The 25,769-nt window shown below is 41.0% G+C and overlaps 2 protein-coding genes across 2 annotated transcripts in view; both read right to left on the reverse strand.

Annotated features, from left to right (window-relative positions):
• Positions 1-22,053, reverse strand: part of LOC117549852 (serine/threonine-protein kinase OSR1-like) — a 60,112-nt gene extending 38,059 nt beyond the window's left edge. Inside the window, exons 1-3 of the mRNA XM_034221952.1 lie at positions 21,773-22,053; positions 12,768-12,880; positions 647-752 (exon numbers count right to left, since the gene is read on the reverse strand). Of these exons, the coding sequence (XP_034077843.1) occupies positions 647-752; positions 12,768-12,880; positions 21,773-21,842 (289 nt within the window). The 5' untranslated portion in view covers positions 21,843-22,053. The remainder of the gene's footprint in view (positions 1-646; positions 753-12,767; positions 12,881-21,772) is intronic.
• An 807-nt stretch (positions 22,054-22,860) lies between these two features.
• LOC117549862 (myeloid differentiation primary response protein MyD88-like) overlaps positions 22,861-25,769 on the reverse strand; it is a gene marked incomplete at its 5' end in the record, with an annotated part of 8,660 nt that continues 5,751 nt past the window's right edge. Inside the window, 2 exon segments of the mRNA XM_034221965.1 lie at positions 22,861-23,512; positions 24,865-24,956. Coding sequence (XP_034077856.1) covers positions 23,346-23,512; positions 24,865-24,956 — 259 coding nt within the window.

A 25,769-nucleotide genomic window follows, 5' to 3' on the forward strand; every position in this document is an offset into this window, starting at 1 on the left:
TACACCGTGCAACACTAATTCACACACCATCGGGAACTATTTGGGGATAAGTATCTTGCCCAAGGATACATCGACATGTTGACTGCAGGAGCTGGGAATCTCCGATTGTTAGACGACGCTCTCCCTCACAAACCTGTCAAATGCTTTGTTTAGGACACATTCACCGTCATGCTGTAAGTGTCTTATAGCCTCAAACACTCTTAAAGGCTTATCCAGAGCCATAAACACTCCATAACAAACAAAACAATACAGATGCAGCGGGTGCATTGTGCGCTCTTCCTCTCCGTGGTGGCCTCCACTTCGTGCTCCTCTCACTAGTTAATTGCAGCGCTGCCACATGGCTGCCTGCGGGGCTGTTATTACCTCTGCCCTGTCATTAGTTACCGAGTTAAAGCCGGAAAAGAGCTGCAGCTCACATGGGACACAATGAAGATCAGTGCTGTCACTATCCCTGCAATCACTAGCAGCAGCTCTGCCTACTGTCCTCGTGAGGGGACGCCTGCCAAGAGCTCTGGACCCTCTGATTATGACTTTAAGGACGAGCGTTCACAAACTGTGACCGAATACAGCGCTGCAGGAAGTGTAAAAAGATTGAGGTTGATAGGCAGGAGTCAAGGGGAAGTGTGTGAAAGACAAATGCACTTACCTCCGAGCAGCTTCATGACCAGCCACAGCTCATCCTTCACCACGAAGGAGGTGTAGTAAGACACAATGTTGGGGTGGTGGCACTGGCTCATGGCCTGGATCTCTTTCTGTAGGAGGAAATAGAAAAGAGAGACAGAAACCAATCAATGAGACTGTTTATTGTACCTATAAGAGCTGGTGGAAATGGGTTAAAGACTTATATTAGAGCCAGATAGAGTGGTTGTAAGATGCCTCCATGAAACACACAACAATAAACCTTTCCTTATGTTTTCTTCAAACAGCTTTCTCCCTGAATCCCATAAAGCAGTTTGAGAAAAAAGCCCTGAGGAAATACACCGACTGCAGTCACAGTAAATGTGTATCCTTCAAGGCTGCAGCTATTCTTGAAATCTAGTGCAATGTTTAAAGACCTTCATGACGTCGGTAGTCAGAAGAGAAATAGGTTAGGTCAACAAAATGCATATCTCTGCAGAAGCACAAGAAAGAAAAACAGCCGGTGTGTGTGTGTGTGTGTGTGTGTGTGTGTGTGTGTGTGTGTGTGTGTGTGTGTGTGGGGTAGAAAGCAGGGGAGCTGAGGTAATGTTGGCACAGAAGTCTAATCCTTCACTTCAGCAACAGTGCTAAAGTCATCCGAGGATCGACGAGCTTGCTAAGAAAAAGGAAATCTTGCTGACTGCAGAGTGCGTTGATTCACTTCTGTTGGTGCACTTAACTTAACAAATGACTGAAGGAGTTATTCGGGATCCATACTGAAGCACAACGACGCAGTACTTGTTGCCATAAACACATAAACATTATAGTATATATATATTATTTAAAACTATTAATAATGTATCCTTCATAGTTGATTAATAGATGACACTTTGTTCAAACACTACACTCCTGAATGATATCCTTGCATGATAGCGCCCTTGAGGTATAGTGACCTGTCAAAGGAACATTTTTACATGTTATATAAAGTTAAAATGACTTAAAAGGACAATAAACTGTAAATAAAACATTCTTAATGGAATACTGATGCCTCTATACCAGTGTTTCTCAAACTTTTTCATACCAAGGACCACCTAACTCCACAAATATCCAAAATCACAGTTTTACTTAAGCTCGCTCCATTGCGGAGATATTCCCGTGAGAGTGCGGAAAACTAAATGTGAAATTTTACCAATATACTCACGGACCACTAGGGGGCGATCACGGGCCACCAGTGGTCCGCGGACCACACTTTGAGAAGCACCGCTCTATACCTAAAATATTCTGGAAACAATACCGCTTTTGTCCACAGGGGTCGCCAAAATCAACACCAAAATGAAAGTTCCTCGTAGTAATTTCAATTAAATTACTCAATTTAATAATTGTTTGTCAAATCTAAGGAGTGATCAAGGTCACACTCAGAGAGGACTTCCTTCTTGTTATCTATTTTCCCTTTTCCCACTCTTTGTGCTAAGCTTATCATGAGTATCTCTTTAATGAAAATCAATATCCATCTTCTCACTAATTACAGGTTTCACCACAAACAACCTTATTCCTTAAATGTAAAACAGCTTTTTATAATGGAGTGTTGTAACGTGACACGTGCCTCAACCTTAACACTGCAGCTGTAAACATTTGTTAAAGGCATTAATCAATAGATGCTTGTAGGTCAAAAACCTAATGTGCCATCAGCATAAACGCTCAGCTCACACTGTGTGCATTAGCAGCATCTGTTGCCGAGTCATCACTATCGAGCGTTCGGTGAGTGCCTTCGACAAGAGAGGCCTCGTGATGCAATGAGGAAAAAACGCTCGACAAAGGAAGGTTTGAAACATGAGTCATAGTGAGGCTGGATGTGCAGGAAGCGCACATTTCTTTATTTTATGGCTTTGAACATAATTTGGATAGTTTTATAGTCAACCAGGTCTTGTAGTTTTAGTGTTTTAAGTTTGATAAATAATGTATTTGTTGGTTCTCTGTAGGTAGTGTTATGTATCATTCGTATGGCTCTTTTGTGCAGGATGAAGATAGGATGTGTATTTGTTTCAGGGCTGCACGATATATCGTGTCGTGACGATAATCGCAATATTCACATCGCAGGACTTTTTTTTTTTTTTGAACATGCAATATTAAGTAGGCAAATGAACTCATGTTACAATTATTTTGCTGCTCGCTACAAAAGGAAAACTCTCGCAGCTCTCATGTCAGGGGCTCTTGAGTGAGTGACAGGCTCTGCATGCACAGCAAACCACCAATCACAACCATTCTTGATCAGATCACAGCAGGATAACCGAGCTAGCTCAGCTTGTTGCTCTGATAACTTAAGATCCAGAAGTCCGTGACTAAAATCCTTCACCCGGTTAAATATCGTTAAAAAAAAATACATTTTTTAAAACACACAATACATTTTATAGCATTAAAGTTCAAGAAAGTTTGCGGACAAAGAAAACTGTCTTTTCTTCAATTCCTGTATTTTTTCATTTCACAATGGAAACAAATATATATCGCAATATCAGTTTTGTCCAATATCGGGCAGTCCTAATTTGTTTTATACGTCTTCCCCCAAACCTCCACACAGTACATCATGTATGGAAGTATGAAGGAGCAGTACAGCGTAAACAAGGAAGCTCGACACAATCATTCTTGATCAGATCACAGCAGGATAACCGAGCTAGCTCAGCTTGTTGCTCCGATAACTTAAGATCCAGAAGTCCGTGACTAAAATCCTTCATCCGGTTAAATATCGTTAAAAATATACCAATTGTATCATTAAAGTTCAAGAAAGGATGGTTTGCGGACAACAAAAACTGTCTTTTCTTCAATTCCTGTATTTTTTCATATCGCAATATCAGTTTTTTCCAATATCGGGCAGCCCTAATTTGTTTTATATGTCTTCCCCCAAACCTCCACACAGTAGATCATGTATGGAAGTATGAAGGAGCAGTTCAGCGTAAACAAGGAAGCTCGATTTAATAATAGGTATTTATCTTTATTCAGAATTGCTATTGATTTGGATATTTTGGCTTTGACATGTGGTTTCCAACTTAATTTCTTGTCTATGATTACTCCAAGGAATTGTATTTCCTTTCTAATTGGACGCCATTTATAGTGAGTTTCGTCTCTGTATTGGTCGATCGATTCCCAAATATTATGAGTTTGGTTTTGCTTGCGTTCAAAGTTAAGTTATTTTGGTCAAACCAGATCTTCATCCTGCTCAATTCCTTTTCCGTAGTGACCAATAGCTGTTCCAAATTGTCTCCACAGCAGAGTAGACTTGTGTCGTAATAAAGGTGGAGTGTGAGTCAAAGACAACACCACCCTTCAGATTGAGCAGCACCACTTGGATCCACTAAATCTGTTTTCTGCAAGGCAACAGGAAGTGAGCTGGGCGTAAAAGCTCATTTTCATAATGACCAATAGGTGGTACAACAACTTCTGTGTCGGTCTGAGGCGCTATTGGGACGAAAAATACTTATTCCAGTTGACTAACATTGAAAAAGACACGCCTTTATTTATTTTCTAGCCAAATTAACTGAAATACGGAGACTTGAATTGCCCTTATTTCCATTTTTAGGGTCCTTAAAGTTGTAAAACGAGCTAAATAAGGTGAATCAAAAAGGCTCCATCGGCAAAAACAATGGGATTTCTCAATTTGTATGACACATAGAAGCTTCAAACCTTCACGAGTGGAGTGGAGTATGTACTGACATACTACTGGAAATGTGACATGTACTGTATGTGTGTAACGTGTGTCGTTTATTGTTCTTATCTTTTATCCTTTCGCTTGTATCTACTTGTCTTTCATCCTTTTTTTATAACTAATGATGTAGGCTTAGACTGTCGGGGGGCACCTGACTTCTTCCTTCTGTCTGTCTGTACCTGTGTACTCTCATGTTCCCAATAACCCAGCTTCCCCAAATGTCTTTTTGGTGTCTATCTACGCCGGGATCCTGAGTCCTGATCTGAGTCCTGGACTTCGAGTCGTGGCTGAACCCGTCACTGTGGTCCTGCCTGACTCTCATCATACTACTTCCCTGATGGCTCCCACAGGATTGTTGACATCCTCGTGGATTCATCTTCTTATTACAGACACATGCATTTCCTAACATTCGGTCTATATGCTGTAAAATGTATTATCTCTTCGATTTACACACGGCATCTATTGCACGTCTGTCCGTCCTGGGAGAGGGATCCCTCCTCTGTTGCTCTCCCTGAGGTTTCTCCCATGTTCCCTTTAAACTGTGGGTTTTCTCTGGAAGTGTTTCCTTGTACGATGTGAGGGTCTAAGGACAGAGGGTCTAAGGACAGAGGGTCTAAGGACAGAGGGTCTGAGGACAGAGGGTCTAAGGACAGAGGGTCTGAGGACAGAGGGTCTAAGGACAGAGGGTCTAAGGACAGAGGGTCTAAGGACAGAGGGTCTAAGGACAGAGGGTCTAAGGACAGAGGGTGTCATATTGTCATACTGATATTCTGTACAAACTGTGAAGTCCACTGAGACAAATGTAACATTTGTGATATTGGGCTATAAAAATAAACATTGATTGATTGATTGATGTATTGTGATTTTAAAGGTGTCATCTGACCGGGGACAACAGCTGGACATTAGCAATGTTGGCTAAAGCTGCACCATTTACTGTTTTTTGTGACAGTTGATCAATGGGGACTGTCCACGACACTATAAAACAAATAAACTACACTACAATCTTGTACACTTTTGTTAACCAACGATCTTATTTCAGGCTTCTAACCAAAAACATGGACGTGGTTAAGTACTAAGTCAGTTCTGGGTTGTAACACTCGTTGCTGCACCAATGTAATCATTGGTTTGTCCGTGATGCAGCAGATTGGAAAGCAACTATAAGAGGAATGAACCCTGAACGTCAAAGCTGTTTCTTCACATCTTAAAACATCCATGGTTTTCCGGGGGGGAGGTGCTGCCGTACTGACATTTGTTTATTATTGACATTTTTGTTTAAGCTGACTGGTTATCGATTCATTTATTTAATTGTTTGTCTGTTTTTGTATGTCTGTCTTCTGTCTGTGTGAAATGTTGTTAGCCCTGGTGTTAAGCAGTATTTACATTGTTGAACATTTGTTTACCTACTTGTGATACGTGCTCTGAGAGAATAACTCAGGGTGTATGCAGGAATCCTGAAGTCACATGTAAGACCTTTTTTAAGACCCTTTCCATACATTTTAAGACCTCATCGCCACTTTGAGTTTTAACCGGTTACCTTGGCGACACACTTTACCTCCCATTGACTATATACAGTATTGATTGTCCTTCCTCCTTATCTTCCAACCATTTGGACGCAGACTTGCATTTCCCCATAACGATGCTGTTTAACAACCGGCGTAAACGGACCTCCGCGCGCTATCAAGCAGTGAGCGTGCGATGTCCTGTTCAGATGACGTCAGATCCAACGGGATGCCATCAATAAACTACACAGAATCACACTACACACCTACGCAATGATTACATTCAGGCAGACTGTAGAACACAACCTCTTTGGACAATTTATATACTTATTGAAAACAAGCTACACAATGTAAGACCTTGGAAAATGCCGTTTCATACTTTTTAATAGCCTTAATTTTCGCTAAATTGATTTATCAACTTTGAATACTTTTTAAGACCCCGAGGACGCCCTGGAGATGTTGAAAAAACCCAATAAAAGTTTAACAAAATAAATAAATGTGGTTATCTAACAAGCTGTCCAATACCTCCCAGTCCAGACACCATCTCTGTGTCCCCACTGTCATTCTGTCTCTGTATGCTCACGGCTGAGAGGGAACAATAACGATCCCCTCACCCCCCCTCTGTTCTCAGCTCAGTGGAAAGGGAAGGTCAGCTCAGCTCTGAGGGCCAGGGTAACCCCAGAAAGGAACAACAATGGGAGAACAGGAGGATATCGTGCTCTGGCAGTTGGCAGGTTTTCTCATCTGTCCCCGACAGACAATGTGTGAATCAGAGGCTCTTTGTTGTTGAGGGGGACACTGCAGCAAAGACAGTGGAAATGTCCTCACTGTTTAGGGAAATGACTGACATCTGATGGAATGTGTTTGCTTTGTGAAGGGCTTTTTTGAAACAAGTATTAATCGTTCTGTACAGTCCTTTAAAAAGTACATTAAGTCATTTAATAACATCAGTTGTACTATAAGTTTATCTTTATAGAACAAATGAAACTTATACAAGCAGTTCAGGAAACAAAAGTATTTTAGTTTCTTAGAGCCAGTAAAGGATTTCTCATTTATTTTTACCTCAAAATGCAGAAGCCTGAGCCTCAGTGGCACATTTCTACATTTAATTAACCATATGCCAAATATAATTAATGGCGCTTTTCCATTGCAGGGCCTCGCTCGGCTTAGTACGGTATAGTTAGGCAAGGCTCACTTTATGCTGCGTTTCCAGTTTAGGAACTGGGGCAGTAACTATAGTAACGCAGTGTAGGCGGAGCCGTGACGTCATCTTCAATGCGAAACACAAAACAACACAACCGTTAGCTCTTAGCACTCAGAGCTCACAGCTCCTCATATCTGTTCAGAAACTAGACAAAAGTTAAACAAGTACAAACCACAGACTGTCTGTGTCATGGCGAATACAGTCGCTGGTTTATTTATGTCTGTATAGGCCGTTGTTGTGAGTGAAGACGGTCGGAGCATATATAACGTTAGCTTAGCCGATCTCCATTCAGAAAACACGCATTTTAAAAAGGGTTTTTCGCCTGCCGTCTGTCTGCAGACTTGTCAAAGCATTAATTCATGGTTTTCACTAACCGGTATCAGTATGTTGTTACTTCGGCATCATTTTGAAACGTGTATTACAATGAAATCACGGTCAAATATGTTCATGTTGTTGTAGTTGTAGCCCCCTTGTCAGCGATTCTCTCCCTAGCATACTCAGCCCGGTTGTTGGCCCGGAAAGAACCTCGATTTTGGAGAGCCAGAAAAACTGTGAAAAAGTACCCGCTAGCCGGAACTACGGCAAGTGGAAACGCAACCAAAAACGGGCCGGGCACGGCACGCTTAAACCGCGCTGTAGTGGAAATGCGCCAAAAGTGCCTATTAAGGGAGTCAGTTGTTTAATCATCTATTTTAGATCTAAATATGAACATAAACAATTGTACTTTTTGATGTTATGTCGTGTTGTATTGCACTTATCCTACCCTATGACCCTGAGGCGGGCAGGGAAGATAGTGGCCGACCCCTCCCACCCTGGACACAAACTGTTCACCCCCCTCCCCTCTGGCAGGAGGCTGCGCTTCATCAAGACCAATACCTCTCGCCACCTGAACAGTTCCTTCCCCTCCGCTACCAGCCTCTTAAACAAGGCCCGGCCCCCCCACTGACACTTTACCTCTGCCACATCATAGTCTATATGCATTACATTAACGCACACAATGTTCATACTCCTTTCTGCACATATTCACATTTCATAGTTTATATTCTAAAATGCAATTCTGTTTCCATGTAAATTACTGCGTTCTCTAATTTGTATTGCTATTTAACTGTATTTTATTACGGTGTAAAAGATGTTTTGTTTTACATTAGATTTCTTGTTTTTTTCATTTCATGTATGCGCCATGACATCAAGTCAAATTCCTAGTATGTGTGAACCTACCTGGCAATAAACCTGTTTCTGATTCTATACAAAACATTCAGGGCTTTTTGAATCAAACCACAGGTGACACGCCCGACTGCAGCACATAATCACATTGGCTTTTTGAATATGCAAGTCACTGAAGAACCAGGTAATGTGTGTCGGACATAATTGTCAAGTCGCTTTTTAATAATGACCATCTGTTTTGCACTCATAAGCTGCATAACATTAGCATAGTGTATTTCTCCCTCCTCTGCTTTTGCATGAATTAGCTGTATGCAATCTATCAGACATGTTAAAGAGGCCCTATTCTGCAAATGTTCATATTTGTATTTCCTGCATCTACTGTGGCTCTTTTCCAATAAATGCCAAAATAAATCAACATGTTCTCCCTCTTAATGTTTTTTGTGGGGCCCAGACAGCAGAGCAGAAACTCAACATCTGATCAATAACAACATCAGAGCAGACGTCTAATGAAACCGTCTCTCTCTGCCTAATGGAAATCACATTGCTTAATAGACTCTGTAAGCATTGACTGATATCTCTCCAACATCTCAAAAGTAAACAAATATTGATTGTGATATGATGGATTACACATTTTAAAAAAGCTATATCCAAGCTCAGTTTGGTTAAGCCTTCTCAGATTTTATAGGAGATAAACACCAGGCCACACTATTGCTTTTCTACTGAATTAGATCCGACCAGTCAGTATTTGGCGTGTCGGAAGACCTTGAAACTGAGCACCAAAGTAAATAAACGAGCTATTGTCACAAAGTGAATACCGTCACAAACTGGTGCCACAGAGTCACACAGAGAAGCCACTATAGAGCAACGTTACCACACACACCACTAGAGAGCCACACACACACACACACACACACACACACACACACACACACACACACACACACACACACACACACACACACACACACACACACACACACACACAACACACACACACACACACACACACACACACACACACACACACACACACCACACACACACACACACACACACACACAACACACACACACACACACACACACCACACACACACCACACACACACACACACACACACACACACCACACACACACACACACACACACACACACACACACACACACACACACACACACACACACACACACACACACACAGCTGAGCAATGCCTGGAGCACATTGTCCTATGGCAGCAGGTCTGAAAGAGTGATTGGTGCGTTGGTTCACTCTGCAGTAACCTTTTCCTAACCTCCTGGGTAGGTACATATATTATGCCATTACAGCAACAGTACAGCAATGCATTACATCATAAGAGGATTCTCTACAGGAGCGATGTGGGTTCAACGTAATGCTTCCTTGCCGTTGAACCCGGGTAGGGGAATTAGGGGGGAAACCACAGGCAGGAAATCCGAACTCGCTGTAGTCCATTCATCCTCCGCAAAATCGTGGGGGGTTGGGGAAAAATTAGGGTTCAGTATCGCCAGTGAGAAATCTGCCGTTAATCCCCAGGCCGTCATCTCGAAATACACAATATGTATTTCCTACTTCCCAGGACTTGGGGTTGGGAAGTGGTGAGAGGAAAAATCCAATAATCACGTAGCGGTCAAAGTTGACAACAGCACCAAAACATCTGGTACATGTGGAACAAAAGGGGCACTGACGACTAGTTATAACTTTACACTGTACATTCATTAAATATGCCTTTTATTGCACACCAATATCCTACTTTTAAACTGTGTTACCAACGAAAAAAATGTCCCAATTTGGGATCGAGAGGTATATCTTATCTTAACTTTTACCAATGCAGTTTTGCCAAGTTTATGCTGTTTGTTGGATGAAAAAATGTACCTTAAAAACTCCTTTCCATCCCTAGAGCCAGAACACAACGAGCTCCTGATCATGTTTATGCAGGAGAGCTAAATGCTCAAGCTCATACAGTGAACGATGAGCAGGGGTTTGAGATTGCAAAGTGGAAATAAAGACACCGTGCCGGAAGATGGCGGTGGGTCTAATAGTTTCCTGGCAGTAAGAGGAGTCTTCAGAGAACAACCAGAATAGTGTTTGAAGTGACAGGGATGATTGGAGGAGGGCTCGTAATGAAAAGCAGAGGTGGGAACCAACATGCACGGACCACAGATAAGCCGTGTGTTAGAGCAGCCCCCTTTGATCACACGTAGAGAGGTCACACACAAGGCCATCTACAATCACATCAAGTCATCCCTAATACGTCAGAAATACGTGTTTTTTCCAACATCATTGCTTTGATGCAGACCTGTCTGGAGGTAGGGGTGGGCGGGGTTGGATTTATGGACTATTTTAACGTCTTAATGTCTTTTTTGGTTTTCTTTTAGTTGTATCTTAAAAAGTATTTAAAAAAAGCCGCCAAATTAAGTACAAAGAAACGTTTTAAATGCATTTTTCCTCCTGTGTGTTTGATTGACAGCGGCTGGAATGCTGACAGGGTGTCCGTGTTACACCTGAGAGAACGAACAATAAAGTAAATAAATGTGTGCTGTAGCCTGCATGTCAGGTGCAGACAGCGTGTTGATGGGGGATCTGAAGAGAGAGGACCACACGGGCAGATAACTCCACCGACGTGACATTAGCAGGAACGTTTGTGTAACCAGAGGTGACAAGTAGTGGAGTACAAATACTTTGTTACGTACATTTTTCTGGTATCAATACTTTACTCCACTAGTTATTTTTCGGACGACTTTTGACTTCTTACATGTTGAACCCAAATACCTGTACTTTCTACTTCTTACATGTTGAACCCAAATACCTGTACTTTCTACTTCTTACATGTTGAACACAAATACCTGTACTTTCTACTTCTTACATGTTGAACCACAAATACCTGTACTTTCTACTTCTTACATGTTGAACTCAAATACCTATACTTTCTACTTCTTACATGTTGAACCCAAATACCTGTACTTTCTACTTCTTACATGTTGAACACAAATACCTGTACTTTCTACTTCTTACATGTTGAACCCAAATACCTGTACTTTCTACTTCTTACATGTTGAACCCAAATACCTGTACTTTCTACTTCTTACATGTTGAACCCAAATACCTGTACTTTCTACTTCTTACATGTTGAACCCAAATACCTGTACTTTCTACTTCTACATGTTGAACCCAAATACCTGTACTTTCTACTTCTTACATGTTGAACCCAAATACCTGTACTTTCTACTTCTTACATGTTGAACCAAATACCTGTACTTTCTACTTCTTACATGTTGAACTCAAATACCTGTACTTTCTACTTCTTACATGTTGAACACAAATACCTGTACTTTCTACTTCTTACATGTTGAACCCAAATACCTGTACTTTCTACTTCTTACATGTTGAACTCAAATACCTGTACTTTCTACTTCTTACATATTGAACACAAATACCTGTACTTTCTACTTCTTACATGTTGAACTCAAATACCTGTACTTTCTACTTCTTACATATTGAACACAAATACCTGTACTTTCTACTTCTTACATATTGAACACAAATACCTGTACTTTCTACTTCTTACATGTTGAACTCAAATACCTGTACTTTCTACTTCTTACATGTTGAACACAAATACCTGTACTTTCTACTTCTTACATGTTGAACACAAATACCTGTACTTTCTACTTCTTACATGTTGAACTCAAATACCTGTACTTTCTACTTCTTACATGTTGAACACAAATACCTGTACTTTCTACTTCTTACATGTTGAACTCAAATACCTGTACTTTCTACTTCTTACATGTTGAACTCAAATACCTGTACTTTCTACTTCTTACATGTTGAACTCAAATACCTGTACTTTTCTACTTCTTACATGTTGAACTCAAATACCTGTACTTTCTACTTCTTACATGTTGAACTCAAATACCTGTACTTTCTACTTCTTACATGTTGAACTCAAATACCTGTACTTTCTACTTCTCTCATTTTCCAAACAGCTGGTTCCTTTAGTCTGAATGTGTGTTTGATGCGTGATCATTATTCTTTAGAGTCATTGCGTGCCTATTGATTTGAACACGATCCGTGTATCCATCATTTCCTGGTCTCCTCTAAAGAAGAGGGACCAATGGAAACGTTGTCATGTTGCCGTTGTTCAGCATGGAAACATTCATTAGCTAACAATGACATTATTGTTCTATTAATATAAAGGGAGGTCAGGTACTCTTTAAAGCAGCTGCTAGTTATGGGTACTTTTTACTGAAGTACATTTCAAAGTTCTTTATTTTCACTTGAGTAAAGAAGTTTAGTCAGTACTTCTACTTTCACCAGAGTATTTTTAAACACGAGTATCTGCACTTCTACTTGAGTCAAGGATGTGTGTACTTTAACATCTCGGTGTGTAACGTGCTGCACATCAGTGGCTAGCTCAGTTAGCTAGCTAGCCTGCAGGATGACATTAGCAATGCACTAAACCCTTTAAAACCATAGACATGCCTATAGGTAAGTAACGCATTACATGTAACAGGATAACGTAATCAGGATACAAATAAAGGGTCACATTCTGTGTTGTGTTTCTTACCAGGAGTTCGTCCATGCTCGTCTGGCACTTCTCGAGGTTGATACGTTTGATAGCCACCTTCTCCTTGCGTGGTAAACAGTACGCTGCCTGAACCACTGCTGTGGCCCCACTCCCTGAAACACACGAGAAAAAACATCACTTTGATTAATATTCAGTACAATAATGATCTGGTATAAGACTGTCCGTGCTGTTGTGGAAATTAACTTTGGCACAATCATTTGAGGTCATATTCCCATCCTGAGGCTTCGTGTAATTTTGTCTGCCCCTTCCCTAACCCCGTCTACAAACTTTAATAACTTTTAAATCCTCCCGAGTTCAGGCAGGTTAAGCACAGTTTTGCTTTTCACAGTTCATCCGATTTCTCTTTGGCAAAGCTTCACTTTCTGTTCATCAATTATGAATCAGCTTTCCCAAATCCTGCCTGATGGAGGGTTGGGAGTGACTCTTTCAAACCAGACTTCCCCAGGAGGATAGGGTTAGGGTTAGGGTTGTCGGAGAGAGAACCAAATTCCCTTTTGTAGATTTGTGGCACACATTGAAGTTTGTGTTCACTGCTTTTTTGAAAAAGGGCAATTATTCTTGACATGATGGCAGTTTTATAACTAGGAGGATGTTCAAGGTCCCATTTCTACTGATCATTGTTGAGGTCTACTAAAATAAATGTATATTGTGCAATTTTCCAAACTCACATTGGTTTCTCATACAGCATCTCTGTATAGTGTGTCCCTCTGTCCTACACGGCTTGTTGGAGCTCCTGCCCCCCCCCCCCCCTCCCTCCCTGTGAGCCCAGTGGCCGCCTGCGAGACAGCGAGACACAGCAAAACCCAGCCCGAAACACACACACCCGCAGCCTGGCTGGGAGTTTGTGTGTGTGCCCAGGCTGAGTTCCGCGGTGTCTCGTTGTCTCACCGACCCCACACCACTGAGCCAGCTCACAGTGTCCTCGCACCGTCCCGCAGAGTGTGTGAGGAAGTCCGCAGATTGGTCCAAACGTAACGGCTCCGCGGACGTAACATCACTATACACGAAATACGTCACTATACCCAAGAAGTAAACAATGGAAAAAGAGAAATGTCCAACGAGGCGTTCTGGGGCAGCACAGACAGGTCTTCTCTGTGTTAGAGTTTTACTCGCTACAGGGTGTACTTTGAGGGTTTGTGACTCTGCAGACCGTTTACATGCAGAACAACCTTCATAACACAAGGGGACGGGTAACAACCAGAAAAGCATGACATGGGACCTTTAAATAAAAGGTCCCTTTGACACAAGTAAAATATCAATGTGGTCTGGATTTTTAAAGGAGTCACTTTTGGGGGTTTTCCCTTTAGTGTGTTGTTGTCACGCCCTGGACAGAAGAAGGAGACCACACATGATTCATTTACAATTAAAGTACATATGTACTGTGTGTGAACATATTAGGCCGCCTTTAACAGATTTCAAAACCTGGACACCACTTGAACACAATCTGATTAAAGTTTGAATCCAACAAGAGTGGACTAATCTTCATCCTGGATATTGGTGGTAGAGTGAAGGATTGTTGTCTCCCTCCTAAGAGAGCCTGTTCTCACTCACACACACACACACACACACACACACACACACACACACACACACACACACACACACACACACACACACACACACACACACACACACACACACACACACACACACACACACACACACACACACACACACACACACACACACACACACACACACACACACACACACACACACACACACACACACACACACACACACACTTCGGGAGTATACGTGATGCTGAGCAATGCCTGGAGCACATTGTCCTATGGCAGCAGGACTGAAAGAGTGATCGTTGGTTCACTCTGCAGTAACCTTTTCCTAACCTCCTGCTCGCTCTTAGTAGCTGCGGCCAAATAGTAAAGCTGTCCCTGAAGACGCGACTGCTTTTTATTTAACTGTGTTTTGTTCAATGTAGTTATGGCTTCAGGCTGCGTGGGAGAAGAATAACATGAGATTATTAACCATTTCCCTGTAATTTCCTGTATTTGACACGAGGGCTGCACAATTAGTTTGATCTAAATTAAGTAAAACAGTTTGGTGCAATATCTAAAATGCAGTGAGGCAAATATACGGTAAAAGGCTAAATATGTGGTCAACGAAACTGTATTCGAGTGACTGAACATTGTTCACATTCTCCTCAAAGAAAACTAATCTCCATGATCATTTTAATATATTTTTTTATGATAATGCAAATAATGTACAAAAAAAATGTATCTCTCACAAATCATATTGAAGAGGCACTATCCATCAAATGGATTGCAGCAAGTCATGTTTTCCCAAATCTCCAACCCTAATCGACTAAAGTCACTTTAATACCCGCAAAAACAGTCAGAGAAACACCTGAACTTTTGAAAGAACATCCATAACATTCATCTGTTTGCAACTTATATATATATCGATATTCCAATTACTGTATAGACTATTCTGCACTATTTCTACTATATTCTATTTACTTGCACTATTTTATCTGTTTTATTGTGTTGCACTGTTGGAGGAGTCTGTGACCTAAGACTGTCATAACTACACTGTCGCTATGCACACACGACAATAAAAGCCTTGAATCTCGAATATGGCTGATAAAGACTACTTCCTGAAGCTATAGCGGGTGCCATCTAATGCTTGGAGTTGCACAACTATCACGCATTAAAGAAATCACAGATAACTCCACCAAAGCTCAAAACTAGGGGCTGTAAATATATCCTCCATAGCCCCCCCCCCACCACCAAACAAACCCCCTGGAGGGCGGCCAGTGATGGGAGCCAGTTGCTCCGCTGGTACACATTGGCGTGTAAATTCCTCCAAACAAACAGCCAGTCGTCAGGGGTGGATGGACAAGCTGGGGAGCGTGTGTGTGTGTGTGTGTGTGTGTGGAAAGGGGGGGGGGTTGTTGGGTCAGGTCAAGGGGCACCAAGGCCAGCCAATTAGTCTCAAAAAGAAGAGCCATTCAGCAGCTAGTCAGGACCTTGAGTTAACATGGACCTGATGCTCTTTGATATGGATTCCAAGCTTAGCACAAGGTTGCTCTGCTCAGAGGAGTCACGTCTCTACTATCCAGTTACATGATTATGAAATACTCAGAGAAGCCTTTGAGGTTTGAAGCAAAGCTGCAGTGATTATACTACGATGCACACAGGGGGACACAAGTCAGTCGTAGAAAATAAGATCGTCACAAAACGTCTTCATCCCAAAGGAGGCACAGAAACTGCATTAGTGCCGGGGCTTTGAAAGAGTCAACATCTAATCTGGAACGAATGTAAAGGCTGCATTGAAGTGGGCGGTGGTGGTGAGGTCGATAGGGACTTGGCAACTGGAAGGTCACCAGTTCAAGTCCCGGCAAGACCAAGTGCTACCGAGGTGTCCCTGAGCAAGGCACTGCCACCCGGGTGCCGTTCATAATGGCAGCCCACTGCTCCTAACACTAGGATGGGTCAAATACAGAGAAACCATTTTGTTACATGGTACCTCTTCTATCATGCTTTTAAAATGACTTCATAAAAGAGAACAGGATCAGCTCGTTACGAAAACACTACTTCAAAGATCTTCTGTCGATTCTCAAAAATACAATTTGTTGTACATTTAAGTAACTTCATGATTAAATCTTTGCACACGCTTGATTATATCATAAATGTAATTGCATCTCTCTGGATGTTGAACTGAGCCACAGAGGGGAAGAGAGCGTGACCACGCTGTGAGGGGAGCATTGACAAAACAATCATGATCTTTGAAAAAAAGCATCCAATGTTTTCTGTAAGCATGTTTTCTCAAAACAAGTGAAGCCCGTAGATTATCACACTACGACCAGGCGAAGTGTGAACGGGACAGGCAAGAGGTTTTTCTTTCAAATGAACTTTCCTGTTTAACCCTAAATACTCGTGTGCTGCTTTGCCGTTAAGCCGATAGCTGACATGTTTGCTCTTTAGGGAGTTGACGTCCCAGTATGGAATGTTTGCATTCTTTCTATTCTGGCGCATGGCTAAGAAGTCTTTGAAAAGATGGGGAAACACAAGGGAATAGTCGACAGATTGATAAGCTTACTGAGGACGTGGACAAAGAACCAGCATAACACTTAATTGAATCATTAAAACACCATTAAAATGACAAGAAACTATTTAAATCTCAGTGTCTCGTGGTACTCATTAGATAAGACCAAATGATTACACTGCTCAGGTTGAATACTTGATTCTGATTGGTCAACAGAGCATTCCAGTGGTCTGCTGTTTTACGATAGCAGACCGTTGCTAAGGAGAGAAGACTGTTGCTAAGGAGGATCAAGGGACTGTGTCAATCCGCAGAAAGCAGTCTGGTAAAAAAAAAAACACGTAATTTTCATTCATCAGAAAACGCTACGGATACTTGTTGAATATTTATGCCAGGCACAATTATCGTTTTAGCTTGGTCTTTGATTGGCTTCTTCATGGATGAGGTCACCATCAGTTTGTCTGTTTCTCACCGGGCCAGTTTGCGCCTGACGTCTTTTAAAACACTTCCTCTGCATACCTGGATGTCATTCCTCACATTATTCATAGAAAGGTACAACGAGGAAATGTCACACTTCTTCTTACCAGTAGCCTCTGACTCAACATTGATCCAAAGTTAAAGTCATTCCTATGGCATGTAACCCTGTACAGTATTTACAATTGAGCGATGTGGCACTTTATAGACAAGGTCTATTTTATTGCTAGTATTAAAAAGATCAGTGTTTCACTTAAATGTCTGCGAGAGCCCAGTAATGAATTTGTCAAATCATATTTTAGTGGTTTTTGTGAGTTGATATAAATGTAACTGGGTTAAATTGTCATATTATAAAAACGCACAAGTCAAATCAAGCAATCTGATTGGTTCTTAGCCGTCATATAATGAGCGTATACCACGGGTAGAATTGTAGTTACTTTTCACAACAAGTCAGTATCGCTCCGCATCTGAGAAAAGCTACAACCGTTACATTACGTCCGTTACGAAACTAACTAAGTAACAAAGCTTAAGATGGAAACATGTAAGGGATAATGTGCAGCAAGGACTTATTGACCGTTGTTAAGGACGCTCACATCTGCAGAAAGAAGTCCGGTCGATTTAACTGTATACAGTTGGGCTGAAAAGCTTCGCGTCGGGCCGAACCACGCCCCTTAGCTGTGATATAATGAGCATATACCACAGCCTGTCGTGAGCTATTGCTTAATTATCTCTTGTTGAGTATCGTAAACTTGTTACTTGACTTAGTGTGTTATCCAGATATCACAGAATACAATATACTAATAATTGAAATGGCCTCAGCTTTAATGTTGACAATAAATCGTAGTCTAGTGGTTGCTTTTTGATTGTCTGATAAGTTTTCTAGAATATAATATTACTGGAGTTTTGTAAACCACTAAGGAACAGGTCATTATTTGAAGCAAAAATGACAGATAATTCCTTGGGATGTAACGATATATCGAATATCACGATAAATAAAGGTCTCAATACCGTCGTGACAAAATCGTCGATCTCTTTTTCAAGGGAGACCTGTCCAACATGGCAGCAAGTAGGTTACAACATGAACATAAAACAACAGATAACACAAAAGGACATGGTATTTACAGGCTACAAGTACAGACCTAGAGACATTGACAAGTACCAACAGTATATCTATATCTCTGTCAATAAGCCTCACCTTCTTGGCAACAACTGTATTGTTGTTGAAGTGGTGGAGACAATGCAGTTTGACCCACTGCTGTCACCCATAGCCAAAGCATATCTCTCTGTCCCAGCAACATCAGTACCAAGCAAGAGAGTTGTTTCCACAGCAGGGGATTTTGCAAACACCCAAACATCCCAGCTTCTACCTGGAAATGTGGACATGCTCATATTCCTAAAGGATAACCTTGATGAGTGAGTGAGTGAGTGAGTGAGTGAGTGAGTGAGTGAGTGAGCGAGTGAGTGAGAGAGTGAGCGAGTGAGCGAGTGAGTGAGTGAGCGAGTGAGTGAGTGAGCGAGTGAGCGAGTGAGCGAGCGAGTGAGTGAGCGAGTGAGAGAGTGAGCGAGCGAGTGAGTGAGTGAGCGAGTGAGAGAGTGAGTGAGAGAGTGAGCGAGTGAGCGAGTGAGTGAGTGAGCGAGTGAGCGAGAGAGTTAGAGTTGAGTTACTTGAAAAACTAAAGTGAAAATTGATTTATTTTATTGCAGGGTCTGATTATTATATTGTTGACACTTTAAAATACTACTATCTACTAAAATGATGTACAAATCAGATTCAAGTTAAAAATAAATAAAATAAAAGGCAGGATAAAATGTTTTTTTCCAATATCGCGATAAATATCGTACCGTGGACTTGTTATCGCGATATTATCGTACCGCGTGTTTTTGGTATCGTTACATCCCTAATAATTCCAGTTTTCAGCTTTAAAATGTTGGGGATTTTCTGCTTCTCTATGTGAAAATAAACTCTGAGGAGAATCTGAAGAGTTAGTCGGACAAACAATTTGAGGAGAGATCGCCTCTAGGCTGTTTTTACTCGAATATCTCTTGGATACTGAGTTCAAACAAGAAGGTCTCTTTTCACAATTTCCTTCAATGTTTGCACGTACTGTGCTGCACGTTCTGATGGGACATGAACTGACTATGAGGAACATTTCCAATCAAATCAACTTCTTTATTCACTCAGTGATGCTAGAAGCAGATAACAGCAAGAGACACACAGCTCGTGTTACAAACACTGTTTGTGTAGGAAAGATAACATAAATAGATTTTTTTAATTTAGATTTGTATCTGATCGCAATCAGATACAAATCCAAATTAAAAAATCTATTTATGTTATCTTTCCTACACAAACAGTGAGCTGAACTAATTATCTGAAGGAGTCAATACTGCATTTGTATAACCCTCCTCTAAGAATACACACTCCAAAACAACCCCTGACTGTTGTGCAACCTCGAGAAGATCGTCCAAACATCAACACACAATGTTTCTGTGAAAAAACCTCCCTATTGAGGCTCCGATCTCTTTCCCCCGCAGTAGTTGTTCTCTTGAGGCTAGTTACTAAGAAGGTAACCTGAGGAGAATGATCTGAGGAAGTCATTCTGATTTGGTAGAACAGCAAGAGATTTAAAGAGTGTTCACTAAAAATGGATAAACGAAATGGAAGAAAACTTGACTATTGTTTGATTTACTGATCAATTATCTCGTTCGAGGCGTCCCTCAGACCCAAAGCTCATTTTTTAAAGCTGCAATGGAAATAAGGTAGTCATAGAAAGACTGTATAAGAGGGCAGAGAGCAGGAAAACTCCACAGGACTTTCTGCAAGGTTAAACCTGACCAGAAGCAGATGCCAACCAGAAGGACTTTTCCTGTCTAACTTGTGTTTACGAGGAGCCTTGGACCACAGCCAGAGAGAGTTACGATTGGATATTAAACAAGGTAGATCCTTTAGATGTGCGAGGGCAACTAGTGGTCAGCTTTTATGTCATTTAGACAACAACTACACCGTTTATTTCCTAAGCCAAATTGATATTCTTCTTACCCAGTACAACCTGGAAATAGCCTCACCAAACCTAACAATCTGTGTTGCACATTGCGTAGAGAAATGCCACAGAACTGGTTTCCATACAAGAGGGGCTTTGTCTGTGTTCATGCTAAATTGCAGGGTTTATCTTGTGAGGTACCCCAGATCAGATGTTCCAAGAAAGTAGAAATGGGTTGAATCTGAGTATGTTTTAGAAAATATACAAAAGGCGTGCAGAATGGACCCTCTATATGCACAGATTCCCTGAAGAGGAAGCAAGCACCACTTAAAGTAAACCAGAGGCACAAATGTAGTGATTTGAGAGGACAATACTTTGCTTATATGTTACACACTCCTTCCCTCTGAGCAGACGACAGGGTCAGGTTATAGGTGGGGTGGTAAATATCAGAACAAATAAAGTACAGCTGCCTGGAAAGGTGAGTTATATGTGTCCAAAGTGATACATACAAAGCAGACTGATAAAACAAAGCATTTTTTATGTTTCCCAGCAAATTCTCAAATGACTTTCCCCCCCCCCCATTTCCTTTTAGAGACGTGTTTAAGAGCCCTTCAAAACTGATTCATCCTCTCCAACTGCTCTCACATAACTGGATTCATTCAGGCAGTAAATTGCCCAAAACAGCTCTACTCTGCGAAGGACCATCGAGTCTAATCTCTGGACTTTGCAGTGGCAACACCAGTGTTTTGGAAAAAGTGATATGCTTTCATATGAAGTGTATTATATTTGGGAATGGGGGGAATCTAACTGAGTACATTTACTCAAGTATTGTACTTAATAAATAAACATATATTATTAAATGTTAAGTAATTCATACAAACCCCACTTTATGCAACATTAAAAGGATTGAACACATTAATGCACCAATCATTTTAATACAGAAATTTAAAATATATATGGTGCTTAAATGGACCATTCTGCATAGTGAGTACTTTGAAATATATGTTGATGTTAATACTTGCACGCTTACTTAAGTACAGATTGAATGCAGGACTTTCACTTATTTTTGTATTTTTGTACTGCAGAATTGCTACTTTTAATTAAGTAAATTATTAGAGTACTTCTTCCACCACTATATGTCATTGATACTACGCCCTTTTAGTGTTCAAATAAGAAAAAACTATACTATAATGTACTATGAATAGCAGTTAAAATCAATATTCAAATTCTCAATGAAAGCAGTTATTTTCCAGCAAATAGTCAGTACCTGAAAACAGTAACGTAATAGTTTAATGCCCCGGCGTAGCCCCGGTGGACGGGGTTAGTGTATCTCTGACTAAAACACAACACCGCCCGGCTAGGATTGCCAAGTCGGCCAAACGCGATGATCTTATCCTAGCTCCAGAAAATATAACATGCCTTCTTCTTGATGTACACACGTGAATTAATTAAAGCTGTCACTTTATTGGAGCTAACTGCACCACGGTTAACACATTGAGCTAACAAAGCTAAGGACCACATACATACCAATCACCTCGTGTAGCTCATAGTCATCTTTGTTGATGGACCAGGTTTGGGGGCTCTGGTCCTCGGACATGGCTGAGGAGTGTGCTGGGGGGACGTCTACTATCTGCAGAAAATGTGGTCAATCCCATACACTGTGCGTAAAAGAAGTAATCCAAACAGGAGGGCGACACTTCCCCTTCTTTGCGAATCCTGCAGCACTCCTGTCATTCCCAAAGTTTGACACGAGCCTCGCAGCCCCGCCTACCGCATTCCTACTGAGCAAATGTGGACCTCCCCGGTCGCCATATTGAGTGAGGGGCGTAAATCCTGAATTCCAATACAGTCATTAAAAAGGGGGAATTATTATTAGCTCAGGTTGCCGGTTAATTACCCTGACTGTGCCAGTGACTTTTTGAAAGGTTTGTTGCACAAATATGTAGCTTTATTTATCTTGAGACTGCATGTATTTGCATTTCCCCTTCTAGGTACCAACAAACACTACACATAGTATTTTAATATTATGTTAAACATGCCTAAAAACGAATAAGGCGTGTGGGTTCCGCCACACTTTCAATGGCGGGCTGTTCAATACTAGGTGATTAATTTTCCCAGCTGAAGGACTTAGAGGCATCCATTCTTCTCATACATCCGACAAACCACATGATTTTTTTCAAATAATCACATCCCATACTTAATCCATTTGAACCCAAAATAATTTCATTGATGAAGCACTTTTATGTTGAGCATAGGCTGGGAAATTCTACCTGACAGGCCACACTCAGGGCACATATTAACAATAAAATACCCGTGTGAAAAGAGGCGTTGCTCCAGACCACCCTGTTCACTGATTGGACGGTATCACATACGCTGCTCTGTGATTGGATGTTGATGTGTTAACTGTCAAATGTACTAGGCTGAGGTCTTCTTTATAGCATTCAATTAACGACACCTCTGATTTTATAACGTTGTTCTGCACACTGGCGACACCTGCTGGACAACATTGGAATATATTCTTATTTTAATACTGCAGATTCTTTTTAATCTATTTTCCCCCTCTGGGTTAATAGTACATGAATTCTGCTTCTGAAATAAAAGGAAACTACCTTTTTAAAATGTGATACATTTATTAAAGGAAATAATACTCATTCAATTTATTTTCAAAGTCAAATACATTACATCTTAGCATATACAAAAGTATTACAGAAAGAGAGATAAAGGTAGGTGTCAGTAGACTTTAGTGGAACAATCTGAAATCTCTTCCTCTTCAGATACAATCTCATCGAGAAGTTGCCTCATAACAGGAAGTGGCAAGCGCAAAAAAAACCAGCTTTAACAGAGAATTACATGCTGTTCTGAAGAAAAACACCTCCTCCTCACATTGTACCTCACATAAATACAAAACGGCGGCAGCAACCTGATATTCCCGAAACATAACTGTGTGAGAACTTTGCTGATATTTGGTATCCCTGTCTAGCTTCATAATAATCACCATTTCATCCTCATAGGAAACACAAATAGACCGAGTAAATTATAAGTGACACAAGCAATTGCACGTACTTTAACGATATGATGTTTAATAATAAAAAAGGCGCCTTTAACTATGACTGGCTGGCTGTGCGAGGGCTTTGGCGAGACGTTTCCAGAACCAGTCCTGTGTGAGCGGCCGGGTGTAGTCGCATATCGTGAGGAAGCGAAGGATGCTGGGAAACGGCCTTGACATTGGCTTGTACTTCACTGGGATAAGACGCTTCCCTCGAGCTCCTGAGAGGAACAGATATTCAAAAAAAGTTGGGTTACTCTCTGGGACAATGCAGAAAAACACGGCTACAATTACAAAAGACAGGGAGAATGACTTTGGTTTTGAAATTGAGAGTAAGGTGTGAAATGATCTCAACTTATATGGCTGTTTGACAACTAATAGAGCAAAGGAACTTCAACTTAAGATTAGTCATAGACTACCAGTGAGACGAGGTAAAATGAAGCCGGATTTAAGTGCTAAATAACAGACATGTTCACTGTTTATTAAAAATGTGCATATATCCAACATTTCTGAAAAGAGGGTCTTAAAGAAATCAATAACATAATTGGTAAGAAAGTAAACATCTTGTGCATTTTAATAGTAATAGATTACATTTGTATAGCGCCTTTCAAGGGACCCAAGGCCGCTTTACTCGGTGAACAAACAAACAAAAAGGGGCAAATAATTGTAATTTTAGGCATAGATAAATCCCCCAAATATGACTCTAAAGCACACGAGTCAAACTCAAGGCCCGGGGGCCAAATCAGGCCCGTGGTGGATTTAATTTCGGCCCGCAGGATAATTCTTAATTCCTATTAGATCTGGCCCGCCGGTATATTGCACGCACACCTTCCCTCCATCCTGAGGGTCTCCTCCGCTCAGAGCCTGAGCCCAAACATTGATGACCTTGCCCCCAAGATGAGATGCCAAGTATCTGAGCTAGCATCACAGAGCAGCACACTGAGTTCAATGGATGTTTCCTTCTGCACTTTCTCTCTCAGGACAACAGGGCATGTTTGGTTTTCTCTTTGAGGGAAATAGTTTTCTTGAAGCTGTTGTTGGCCTGTGGGAAAATGTACTCATAAGAAATGACTCTGGAAAAGCTGCAGATAGAGCCATAAGAAATGAATGCAGCTGATTATTTAATGTTTAATGTTGTTTTTATAGGCAATAATTTAAGCTTTGTTAGTTCCAGGTTTAATATGTGCAATAAGTTCATTTCAATAAGTTCTGCAATAAACATTGAACCAGTCCGGCCCTCGACTAGTACCCATTTTTTAATGTTGGCCCACTGTGTATTTGAGTTTGACCCCCCTGCTCTAAATCATATCAATAAAGTATGGAGTCCCTTTGCAGCTTATTTAGGACCTGATTGCTTACAGACAATAACAGCAGGGCTTTGTGGTCAATAGATGTTTTAATATGTTCATTAAACCATTTTTACTTTCAATATCTGTACATTTTTGCAATGTCATTATCGTTTTACCCGTCACATCTGTCATGCTCTCTAAACCTGTCAATGTTTGAATACAAAACAGTCGCATGCATGCACAGGTTTGTCAGACGCTGTTTCCTTTCATGTGATGTTTCTCACCAGGGCAAAGGCTGAGAGCAAACTTGGTCTGGAAGTCGCAGGCGTCGCTGTCCAGGTATTCATCAGAGATCACCACCACCATCCTCTTACACCTGCACACATCAATAGATTTCAGGGAGATTTGAAGAGAGACATTTCTAAATCTGGTGGCTTCCTATAACTACATTAAAAATATATATGAAGCTCTCTGCCATGCGTTTTGAGTCTTCACACTTCCTCTTTCTATTTTCCCCCTGCACAGATTATTAATAGCGGCAGAATATATTCGGTTTACTGATAATAGACAGCAGGCCTGTTTCACTTCCTGTGCTGAAATACATTCGTAAGGCACGCATGAGAAACGGTTTGCAAACAAACAATACCTCAAAAGCGCCGGATAAGCAGAAGTGCGTTAGCTGCCAAGTTGTATATGTATTTCTATTATTGTTTAGCTTCTCTTGGACTTAAAATCTCACTGTACATTTTACCTTTAAATTAGACTAGATTACTTTATTGTCAATACATAATGCATAATGTAACGAAATGAAGAGGGTCTAACGAGAGTGCAAGAAGTCAGTTATATCCACATCTATCAGCAGTCTGTACAAAATAAATGTAAAATCCCAAAATTGAGGTTAATAAAGTACTCTCTTATCTTATCTTATTATTTCTGGCACAATGTTTCGTCCAATAAGAGTTGTGGCGGCTATGTTCCCAAAGAATACGGCCGCTTTGAGGCTAAACTTCGCTCACTGATGTGACGCGTATAAATAATAAAGTCTGTACTGATCTTGACGTTTTAAGGATATTTAATATTGGAAATCAAAACAATAAACAAACCGAATCATACGGTCAACAAAAGATATCAGAGTTAAGCTCACCCCCATTGTCACGCTAACAAACCTCCACATACACCAGAGGCCTGT

Source organism: Gymnodraco acuticeps, unplaced genomic scaffold, assembly GCF_902827175.1.
Source record: "Gymnodraco acuticeps unplaced genomic scaffold, fGymAcu1.1, whole genome shotgun sequence".
Classification (NCBI taxonomy): domain Eukaryota; kingdom Metazoa; phylum Chordata; class Actinopteri; order Perciformes; family Bathydraconidae; genus Gymnodraco; species Gymnodraco acuticeps.